The sequence below is a fragment of the Saccopteryx bilineata genome, chromosome 6 (genome assembly GCF_036850765.1).
Source record: "Saccopteryx bilineata isolate mSacBil1 chromosome 6, mSacBil1_pri_phased_curated, whole genome shotgun sequence".
In the NCBI taxonomy this organism is placed as follows: Eukaryota; Metazoa; Chordata; class Mammalia; order Chiroptera; family Emballonuridae; genus Saccopteryx; species Saccopteryx bilineata.
In genome coordinates this window covers 35,476,560-35,488,720 of record NC_089495.1, presented here as the reverse complement: position 1 = coordinate 35,488,720, position 12,161 = coordinate 35,476,560, and the positions used below count along the sequence as shown (strand labels likewise).

Here is a 12,161-nt window from a genome sequence, read left to right as displayed (position 1 = left end):
TCCTTTCTGGGGACACTAACAAAAAGAACATTGTGCCTTATTCTTTTCCCCCAAAATTCTTAAGAAAGAACAGCTCCTACTATTTATTACACACTGTGCGTGCTGTGTTTGGTAAATCCTGTAGCAATAATGGGGGCATGGAACAAGGCTCACAGCTCCTTGCTCATTCCGTGGCAGGTAGTCATCTGGTTGCTTGCTGCCGAGCCCTCTCCTGGGGCTTCCATATCCTCCAGGCTTTGAGCCCATCACTGCTGCTCCTGTCTCCTGTGCTTACACTTTCACACTCTCTCCTGTGTAGCTCACATGTTCACATTACTCCTCAGTCCTATCCCTTTTGTTTTGTGATTTTTAGGGATTTTTCATAGTTTATAGTCCATCAAAATACCTTTTTATTTTCTTGGGAGGTCACATGATATGTTTTACTGTCTTTTCTATTATTTTTAGAGTTTTGGCCAGAAAGAAGAAATTTCCAAGTCTTCTGAATTAAACCCAAAAATCAACATACTTCCAATTTACTTCAAAAGATATTAGGTGTATTTCTGAGAGTTCTCACTATGTTGCCCTGGGATCAATTTTTTTTTATTTTTATGTTTTAGGTGAGAGGAGGGCAGATATTGAGGCAGACTCCCACATGTGTCCCAACAGGGATCCACCTTGCAATCCTACCTGGGACCAATGCTCAAGTACCAAGCTATTTTTAGTGTCTGAGACTGATGTACCCCAATGGAGCTATCCTCAGCCCCCTGGGGCCATGCTTGAACCAACTGGCTCCAGGATTGGAAGAGGGAGAGAATGGGGAGGGGGGAATAAGCAGATGGTTGCTTCTCCTGTGTACTATGACCAGGAATTGAACCTTGGACATACATTTACCAGGCTGACACTCTATCTACTGAGCCACTGGCCAGGATCCCTTTGAGTCTTTTCTTATATTTATCATACAGCTGAAAGGAAAGAGTACATCCTGCACTGAAATGCTATACATCAATATATAAAATCAGTAATGTTTTCAGTGATTTATTGCCCTGGGGGACTACTTTTTCAGTGCTTCCAGTGTTTCTCCTTGAATTTCAGTTTTAGTAAATCACAGCTTTTTATGTTTTTTTCACAGAATACTCAAATATTATTTGTTTATATGTTACTTGCATCCAGACTTATAACAGAAACTGAATTTTTATAAATGAACCTGCAATTTTTAAATTCTAACTCAGCATGGTATCTTTAAAAAACAAAAAATAAAATAAAATAGAGAGAAAAGAGAAAAACAGATTATAACATTTAAAACATATTAAATTTTTTTCTAGTAGAAGGAATAATGGTCTAGCCAAAAATCAAACAGCAAGGTTATAAGCCACCTAATTTCCTTTTGGTCAACCTTCACCTCTTTTTCTTACATACTCATGAAAGATTCTAGGTTAGGGGCCAGAATTGGTGTGGGGCAGTCTGGCTAAATACTCATGTTTTTTTTTCTGGCTGGGTGGAAGAGTATTAGAGCTTGTCTAAATGTTGAGAAAGATGCTGGTGAGATGAGAAGAGATTCAATGAATCTCATAGATTTAAGGAAAGTAATATTACAGACATATAAGAAAAGAAAATTTAGACACACTGACAAAATGGGAATGATGGCTGGGTCAAAAAGAGAAATAGAAGACTCTGAAGAAATAATATGAGAGAAAAGAGAGATGCTTAACTCATCACCATTAAACTATGTCACCTCAGCCTGGGCAACATTTACAAAGGGGTCAGTCTTGATGTTTGTGTACCACTGTTGTGATCCAAGTCTCAACAGATTAAGAGTGCTTGGTAGCAGGTGAATAAAGCCTTTCAGAAAGGTTAGTTAGACATGTTGACACCATATTCCTTTTCTTCCATGTCACCTGCCTCCTTATTCAGCACTGCTTCTGGATGTGGAAGTGAGAGGGGAGCCCAATAGATAGAGATTTGTCTTCAGTAATAGTTTTTCAGTTGTAATAAATATGAGATTATATAAGTGGTTAAATTACAATAATTTATTATAAGGGCTCAGTCACAGAATTTTCCTCCAAGGAGTTAAGTCACTGTAGGTGAGTAGGAACTTAGTTCACAAGCCTTAATCTTTATTTTGTTGCCTAAGAAATATAGGGAGTTCTGTAACAGAAATTCCCACATGTATCACAACATCGGCTGTTCTTGAGCAATGCCAGGGACACCGGATAGGACCATATTGGCTAGGCCTGTGCTACCTCAGAAGACCTTTAAAGGAGACGTTCCTGCAACTGAGCCTTTATCTCCTACACATTTTTACATGACTATCTGCACAGAACTTTTTCTCCCTTCCACCACTACTAACAGCCCCTGAACCTGATAAAAACCACCAGCATAGGGAGAGTGTTTGGCAGTTCTTTTGTACAGGAGTCCCCTGCCTTCTTAAGTTGCTACAATTTGAGTTAAGGACACTCATACCTACTCAGCCCCTGTCTCTCATGAAATTGGCAACAGACAACTCAAATCCCAGCTTGTTCCAGTCACAGAAGCAGAGAGAGTAGGGATAGTTAGGTTAAATTAGTTCTCTCTGTGTCTGACTAGTAGAGTTTTAGAGCTTGTATCGATATTGAAAAAGAATACTGATGTAAATTAAGATGAGAAGAAATGAAATGAACTTCATTGATTTGCGGGAAATAATATTGTAGACATCAAGAATACAGAAAGTTGAAACACTAGCAGAATGGGAAGAATAGCTGAACAAAAAAGACAGATAGGAGAATCCAAAAGAAATGACATTAAGAGGTGCCAGGAACACTTGGCTTATCAGCATTAACCCACAGACAGGGTGCTTTTTTCCACGGCACCTCAGGCCAGGGCATATTACCAGTGGTAAGCACCACTGTTCTAATCAGGGAACATACTAGGTTAAGACAATTTAGTAGCAGGGGTAGAAACCTTTTCTACATGGGCGTAACAAATGAAGCACTTCTTTTATTCTTTTCTCTTTGGGCTCACCTCGCCAGAGAGTCAAGTTAACTTGGGGCTTCATTCAGGTCTTTTCTCATCTTCCCTTTTCTTGCTGTTCATTCCTCAACTCAATAAATTCTTTGTTGATATTATTCTCCAGCAAGTTCTCCCAGGTGCTTTGAGCAAATATCCTACCAGCTTCTAGCCCCACAGCAGAAAGTATCTGCTCTTAGGCTACAATTGAGTTTCTCACAGAGTTTCATTCACCTGACCTGATTCACATGCTCCTATCCATGCACAAAGCAATAGCTCTAGAGAACACATGTGCTATGAATAAATTTGACCTGGATTACATGTCTACTCATCTAGCTCAGAAAGAATGAGGAGACCAGGTCATTCTCCATACAACAGCCAAAAATGCCAATATGATCATTGTATAATTTGACCAAACTGCAACCTTTTTACAGTGATTTCTCATCTAAGAGTAAAAGCCAACAGAATTGGTTTTAAGGCCACTGTCATCTGTCTGATTTCATCTCAGCCCACACTTCCTCTCACTCACTCTGCTCCAATCCCCCGGGCTTCCTAGGCAGGTTCCACTTTAAGGCTTTTTAATTTTCCATTGTTTCTGCCTGAATGGTCTTTCCTACATATGTGACATGGCTAATTCTCTCATATCCTTCAGGCCATAGTGAGGGTTTCTTTGACCATCTTATTTAAAATGAAATATCACTGTGTGCACATCTTTCTTTGTTGTAGTTTTCTCCAGACATTTAACATATTGAAATAATTGCATGTTTTATTTCTTTATTCAACCGACTACTTGTGTCCTCCCAACCAGCCCTGTAAGATAGCTGAGAGCAAGCAAGTACTAGGTCAGTAGCGAATACATAATAGGTTTTCATAAACTTTTTATTGACTGCATCAATACATCAATGTGGGGATGAATATAAATCTTTGAGTAGTTCAGCTAAAGGTGAAATTAAGGGTGTCAGGCACCAAGAACACAACATACTCTATAATTCTCCTGTTTACATTGGAACTCTTTGTAAAGCTGTTTTAATTCACACCAATTTGAACCTCTTTTAATTTATTACCAACAAAACCACATATCTGTTTATCATCAGTTTATCATATCGCTCATCACTTAATCTGGATTTATAATGTCTCCTGTAAAAAACGTGGAACCAGTGATAATACTTTTCTTACAGGGTTACTGAGACAATTAAGTGAACTTTAGCATGTGAAAACAATTATAACAATAAAAGTAGTAAACAAAAGACAGAATTGCAGATATTTGACCACTGTTTTATAATTACATATTTAAATACATTATTTATAATTAGGCTAAATCCAAGCGCTAAAGTAACACTGTGTTTTTGTTTTATTTTCCTTGCTTTAGGAGATCATGGACATTGAAGCATATTTTGAAAGAATTGGTTATAAGAAGTCTAGGAACAAATTGGACCTGGAAACACTCACTGACATTCTTCAGCACCAGATCTGGGCCATTCCCTTTGAGAACCTTAACATCCATTGTGGGGAACCCATGGAATTGGGCTTGGAGGCCATTTTTGATCAAATCGTGAGGAGGAACCGGGGTGGGTGGTGTCTCCAGGTCAATCAACTTCTGTACTGGGCTCTGACCACCATCGGTTTCGAGACCACAATGTTGGGCGGGTATGTGTACATCCCTCCAGCCAGCCAATATAGCAGTGCTATGTGTCACCTCTTGCTGCAGGTGACCATAGATGGCAGGAACTACATAGCTGATGCTGGGTTTGGAAGCTCCTACCAGATGTGGCAACCTCTGGAGTTAATTTCTGGGAAGGATCAGCCACAGGTGCCCTGCATCTTTCGCTTGACAGAAGAGACAGGGATCTGGTACCTGGACCAAATCAGAAGAGAGCAGTACATTCCAAACCAAGAATTTCTTAATTCTGATCTCCTGGAAAAGAATAAGTATCGAAAAATCTACTCCTTTACTCTTGAACCTCGAACAATCGAAGATTTTGAGTCTGTTAATGAGCATCTTCAGATGTCTGCTGCATCTGTGTTTATAAGCAACTCATTTTGTTCCTTGCAGACCCGAGATGGGGTTCACTGTTTAGTGGGCTTCAGCCTCGCCTTTAGAAAATTCAGTTATAAGGACAGTATGGATTTGGTGGAGTTTAAGACACTGAATGAAGAAGAAATAGAAGAAGAGCTGAAAAATATATTTAATATTTCCTTGGAGAAAAAGCTTGTGCCCAAACATGGTGATAAGTTATTTACCATTTAGAGTAAGGAATAGAAATGGTCTACAGTATCATTCCAGATACTGACAGTGTTATTTAAAAAAATTCCAATAGGTATAAAAGTAGAGAGAATGAAATATAATAAACCCCTATTTTTTGTCACCCGTCTTACCAACTATGAACTGGTAGCCTATTTCTTGTATTTCTTCAATGACCCCACATGATGTTAGAGAAAATCCTAGACATCAAATAATTTCATTCTTTAAAATGTCAGCATAAATATTCAGATATCATTTTAAAGAAAAATAACCACACACCTTTATAAAATTAAAACACTAAAGGATGGCTTATGGTTTTCTGGGGGAAAATAGTAATTTCTGTTGTAAAACTTTCATACAGGTTGAATATGGAATTTATAAGAAATATTTACCCATAGTTCAGTAAATGGAAAATTGAGGAAATATATTTTATTAAGTTCAACCAGCATATGTGCAATATCCAATTTAAAAAAATCCCACAAGCAAAATTTAGAATTAGAATTCAACAGAAAAGAATGAGACATGATATTGCTTCCTAATAGTTCTCAAGACAAGGCTTAAACCAACATGTAGTAACGTGATTAAGTACCAAGAGAGGGACACAGCTAATGATTTCTTACAATTTTTTTTTTTGCAACGAGCTCTTTAAGTAGCATTTTCATTAATATAGAAACACTGATATTTAGAATTTTTCAAATTCTAGAACTGTCATGTTTTCCAAAATTATTGTTAATTTAAAAATACGTATTATCTGTAAAATCTTGATGCCTACAAAGTATGCTAAATATTGGAGGCTAATACAATGTCAGCAGAGTTGGGATATCATGGGGCCAGTTCCTCCTCACATCCTTTTTCTGTTTCTGTTATTTTCTTTTACTTCCTCCCACACTCTGTCATAAGAGTGTGGGCTTCAAGGTGTGGAGATCTGGGTTCAAATCCTGTGGACACTGGATGAATCACTTCATGAATCTGTGCCTCTGATCTCCCAGATGTGACATGTGGACAATACTTAGGTAATTAAGTGCCAGACCTACAGTCACGTCTCAGTGTAACATTTGTTATATGGATGAATGAAAACATCAGTAATGTTTTGGATACTGAGTCAGCATTTGATGAAAGTTCTTCCATCTAGCTTTACTTCCCTAGCTTGAATCTGGTCTGGAATCTGCCTGCTTCTTCCTTGATTAAAATGAATGCAGTATCAGATGGCCCAAATCTGACTGTGGCTGGTGCTTCAGAATTGGAATCTTTACTTATCTATAACTCACATTTTCTGTTAGTGAATTCCAGAACCGGGGCTATAATTTCAACTGCAGCCTTGTTCTTACATTATTCTCCCTCTTCAACTTGTGGTTATCATAATGATAATGAAAAAATAAAACAAAATGGAATGAGCTTTGCTAAAAGAGGCACTTCAAATAGAGTCAGGAGGGTATTAAGGAAGTGGGGCCTTTGCAGCCCAAGCACAGACCAAGCCTCGGTGCTTAGAGCTGCTATTAAGTTGCTAACCTGTTGCTAAACTGAGGTCAAAGGCTGAGCCAGAAACATCCTGGAACAACTGCTGTGTGGATCCATATGGACTTGACTTCTTCCCTGTAGTGTTTGCCTCTCCCACTGCACATCGGAACTAATCAACCCCTGGCAGTTCAGTGAACAATCCTTCCTTTGCAGGAAAGAATTTCACTTTGTGGATTTTGCCTTTATAAACCTTGCCTTTCTTTATTCTCTCTAAAGTGCAGTTTGAGTTGCTACCTGAATTTGCATCTCTTGGATTGGAATTCTTTTGCTCAAACACATGTCTTTGTTCTTTTTTTTTTTTTTTAATTTTAAGTTTTTAAAATTTCTAAGTGAGAAGAGGGGAGATACAGAGACAGACTCCTGCATGCGCTCCAACTGGGAATCACTCAGCAACTCTATCTGGGGTTGATCCTTTGCCCATCTGGGCCATGCTTGCAACCGAGCTATTTTTAATGCCTGAGGCAGAGGCTCCATGGAACCATCATAAGTACCTGGGGCTGATGCGCTGAAATGGAGCCATGGCTGCAGGAGAAGAAGAGGGAGGAACGGGGGGGGGGAGGGGTAGAGAAGCAGATGGTCACTTCTGTGTGCCCAGATGGGGAATCAAACCTGGGACATCCATATGCTGTGCTGATACTCTACCACTGAGCTAACCAGCCAGGGCTTTGTTCTTTTTTATATACCCTGAATCTCTTCTTTGGTTAACAATAAGTTTAAGGGGATAGCAGTGGTGGGATGGAGAAATGCTAGTTAAACTAGAAGTTACTTTGGATTATGGGTATGGATTCGTGCACTGATGTGAGAGTTGGGATATGCTGCTCGGGGTGGATGGAGATCCCTAGGAGGGTGGATAGACCACGTCTGAGTGGAAGGAAGGATGAATGGTGTATTTCAGCATGTGACAGCTTGCTATCTTTTTTACCTTACCTGATGGGCCTTGCTCAGTTCTGATGCTGTCTTGTAGCAATGTGGGAAAGGATTTTCTCACATTTTTACTAAGGTCATGTCAATAGAAGAGTAGCTGGCAAGAGACACAGACTAGATTAAAAGCTGGCTCAAGGAGAAAGATGCAGGTTTGTACAAATGAGTTAAGGAAGTCGTATTGTACAATGAGTATCCTGAATCCCAATGCAATTGCTTTTCTTTGACTGCATCTATCTCATGTTTAAAAAGGCCAAAATATACGGATCATAAAAATTAGGGGATATTCGATTGCTTCATATTCATTTTGAAATATCCCCTAATTTTTTAATCAAGTATATGTTGACTGAGAAATATAATGTTAGCTGCCAGATTGAAGAGTGGTGCCTTATTTGCAGTGCTAACCTTTCTTCAATAAATCTAAGTGGTCTCCCCCTGGAGAAGAAGTTCACTTGGTTAGAGTGTCATCTTGATATGCTAAGATTTCAGGTTCCAGCCCTGGTCAGGGCACATATAAGAAAAAAAACCAATGAATACATAAATAAATGAAACAACTAATCAATGTTTCTTGCTTTCTCTCTCCTCTCCCCCCTGTAAATATCAATAAAAAATTTTAATGAGTGATCTCTGTGGATGAAAGATTATTTTTCCAGATACTACAGTTGCTTAACACATTGCCTGAAATTTAGTGCTTTAAAAGAACCATGTTCTTTTGCTTATAGATTCTGTCTGTCTGCAATTCAGAAAGGACACTAGAATGTCTATTTTCTGCTCTGTGATGTCCAGTGTCAGCAGGAAGGACTCCGGAAATTGGTGGTTAACTGAGGTCTGTGTATGTCTTGTCTAGAAGCTTTTTCACTGACATGTGTGGTTCTGGGCTTGGTGTAGCAATGAGAATATCTGCATGTGGCCTCTCCATGTCAACTGGGCTTCCTCACAGCATGGTCGCCTCAGGGCAGTTGCATTTCTTACATGGTGACTCAGAATTCTATGTGTGAAGTAGAAGTTCTATCAGCTTTTTAAAAAGTGTATTGTTTTTAGTTGAAGTAAAACTTACATAACACAAAACTATTTCAAAGTGAACAAGCCATTGATATTTAGTACATTCACTGTTTGTGCAATCAACACCTCTATCTAATGTCAAAACACGTTCATCACCCCAATACAATGCCATACCCATTGAGTAGTCTGAATTACCCAGCATCAAAGTCATGTCGCATAATTTCTGCCACAGTCATTGGTTATAAGTCAGTCACAAGTCCTTCTGGTTTCAAGGGGCAAAAACTAAACTTCACTTCTTAATGTGGGAATGGATAGGTTCTAGATCATCTGGAATGGAAGAGTATGCCTTATTTAATTGAAAAATTGAGATGACATTGTTTAACAAAATTACATAGCTTTCAGGGATAGAATTCTATAATATATCACGTGTATATTGTATTGTTTGCAGGATGGAAGATACTTTGATGGCCATCTTTGAAAAATATTATTTAACTCAGTCAAACCTTCTGGTCCCCCAAATTATATTCTCCAAATGTGCAAATACACTCTGCCCATTCCAATAGTCCACAAAAGCCTCCTTCCATTATGGCATCAGGCTCGGGCTTGAAGTCCAGGGTCTTGTCATCATGGCCTGGTGCAGAGGACGCTTCTTGGGTGGTTTTGTGGGTATATTTTTTGAGTTCCATTCCTTTTTTCTTTCTTTTTTTTTTTATAGAGACAGAGAGAGAGTCAGAGAGAGGGACAGACAGGGACAGACAGACAGGAATGGAGAGATGAGAAGCATCAATCATTAGTTTTTTGTTGCGCATTGCGACACCTTAGTTGTTCATTGATTGCTTTCTCATATGTGCCTTGACCATGGGCCTTCAGCAGACCGAGTAACCCCTTGCTGGAGCCAGTGACCTTGGGTCCAAGCTGGTGAGTTTTTGCTCAAACCAGATGAGCCCGCGCTCAAGCTGGCGACCTTGAGGTCTCGAACCTGGGTCCTCAGCATCCCAGTCTGACGCTGTATCCACTGCGCCACCGCCTGGTCAGGCGAGTTCCATTCTTGATATGAACTCTTGTGAGCTACCTTTCCTCCACATACCCAGCACACAGTAGTGAAACCAGCATAAAACAAACAAGCATAAAATAGACCCTTTCATTAAAAAAATGGTAAATAAAGCACTTAGCCGTAACCTAAATCCATTCAAGTTCTGAAATCCAGCTGGGCCCAGGTGGCCAGTTCCTTGATTAGGGCTCAGTCCTATTTCCTAGAAGTTGTTCCCATGGTTCTTGTCTTTATTCTCTGGGCTCTTAGATTTATCACATGTCTCAGTCTTTAAATTATAAAAGAACCAATTTTCTACTAAGAAGCTTACAGACCAATCGGACCTAATAGAACTGTTTATCTAAGGACTTTTCTTTAGGATAAGAGCAGTTTAATTCACAGATCTCCCGAGAAATACCAAGACTCAAATGCTGTTTGATGTGAGTTTATGCAACTAAATATGCATGCATTTATTAATATGATGAGACAATATTTTTATATAGAAAGTGGTGTCCTAAGTTTGAGTACTCTGAAAACAGAAGTATTTTAAATTGTGGGCATAACAATGAGGTCAAGTGTGAAGGAGGGACTGTAGTGGAAGAATGATAGGTAAGAAAAAAGGTTACTTGGGAGCATGGAGGTTAGATGCAGCACTTTAACACTCAGAGAGTTGTGTGTAGTTTATCTGCAAGGTGACACCAGGGGGCAGTGAAAGTGAGAAAGAGGAGGAAAGTAATACGAGGACTCATTAAGTTTGCTGCTTTGGGAAACAGGGGCTCAATGCCACTGGGACTTCCGAAGGAGCATAAATGAGCGCCCCCAGAGTTTTCCACCGAAGCCGAAGTGTGCTCATTTACCACTGGTTCCCGTTTGCTGTTGGTTGAGAGTTTCCCCTGAGGAGTTATCTCCCCTGCACTTGCAAGCTCCGCATGAGATTGAGCTCCTACAGGGAACCACTGGAGAAGCCTGTGCCAGGAATGAGAGCACCCAGTGTCTATGTGAGACAAGACACTATCCACACCAAGGCGCTGGAAGCCTACAAGGCTGGACTAGCTCCTTTCCGAAGCAGTCGGTGGCGTAGGTGCAGGGCACAGACACAGTACCCTGGTAGGACTCTGAAGCTGCAGTCAAAGCAGAGGAGGAAGCTACGAACCAAGTATTACGGTGCTCACATTCCCCACTGGCCAGGCTAAATGTTGAGTGTAAGTGAGTAACTTTCCATTGGCGGCTTCAATAGCCTAGCTAGGAGATACTAAAATGAGTGCTATGCTTTATGAGAGCTCCTTCTAACAAGACAACATGGGAAAGCAGTTGTTAGCTCTAATCAAAGCTGAGTAACAACTGAGACCTTTGATCTTGCCACTACACCAGAGCCTCACTGGACCTTTAAAGACTCTTTTCTGACCAATGAATAGTGGAACTTGTTTTAACCAAAAAGATAAAAAATCTTATGCAACTATTTTGTCCTGTTCAGCCAGAAAGTGTTAAATATTTGACTTGTATAGCCATCTGTATATTCCCCTTTTTAGCCATAAAACCTCCTGACTTTTCCCCTCCAGGGGGCCACTGGGGTGATTATTCATTCACCTGTGTGAGTTCCTTTGTCTGGTAAGTCAATAAGCTCAGCGTTTGCCTGCTTTTATATTCTTTGGACTTTGTTCTCCTTTACAGAAAATAAAGAGATGCTATATTCTTGCACATCGGAGTCTAAGGACTGAAATTCATTTGACTCATTGCATGGCTCATCAAGCCATGAGGTGTCCCCTGCTACAGTGACCAAATGCCTGTTTAAAATTCAAATGCCAAGATGTATGAAGCTTTCATTAATGAAAGGAATTGCTTGCATTCCCAATGCCAGCTCTTAGATGTTTTTGCCTTCCCCACCATCTTCCTAAATGCTAATTTCAGTATCCCTTGTGGCAGCTTTAGTCCTTGCTCTGAGAAATACCCCAATATAGACCTTTTAGTTTTGCAAATGAAGTGATATTGTTTTCCAGAAAGGAGGTGTTCCCTAAACAGAACAATTTTGGGGATGACAATGGAAAAGTTGTAGGTCACAAAAGAGCACTGAGTCTTTCTTGGGAGAGAAGTAGAGATTAAGAGCTGATGGAGCCCTGGCTGGGTGGCTTGGTTGGTTAGAGCAGTGGTCCCTAACCTCCGGGCCGCAGACTGGTAGCAGTTGGTGCCATTTGGTACCAGTCCGCAGAGAAACAATAAATAACTTACATTATTTCCGTTTTATTTATATTTAAGTCTGAACAATGTTTTATTTTTAAAAAATGACCAGATTCCCTCCGTTACATCCATCTAAGACTCACTCTTGACGCTTATCTCGATCACGTGATACATTTATATGTCCTACCCTAAAGGCTGGTCCGTGAAAATATTTTCTGACATTAAACTGGTCCGTGGCCCAAAAAAGGTTGGGGATCACTGGGTTAGAGCACTGTCCTGATACTCCAGGGTTGTGGGTTTGATTCCTGGTCA

The 12,161-nt window shown here is 39.9% G+C and overlaps 1 protein-coding gene across 2 annotated transcripts in view; it reads left to right on the top strand.

The window, feature by feature from the left end:
- The window catches only part of LOC136307725 (arylamine N-acetyltransferase 1-like), a 66,072-nt gene extending 57,813 nt beyond the window's left edge, over nucleotides 1–8,259 (top strand). For both annotated transcript variants that reach the window (XM_066234433.1, XM_066234432.1), the window contains exon 2: nucleotides 4,331–8,259. In XM_066234433.1, the coding sequence (XP_066090530.1) occupies nucleotides 4,337–5,209 (873 nt within the window). In that variant the 5' untranslated portion in view covers nucleotides 4,331–4,336 and the 3' untranslated portion in view covers nucleotides 5,210–8,259. The remainder of the gene's footprint in view (nucleotides 1–4,330) is intronic.
- Nucleotides 8,260–12,161: the final 3,902 nt, after the last annotated feature.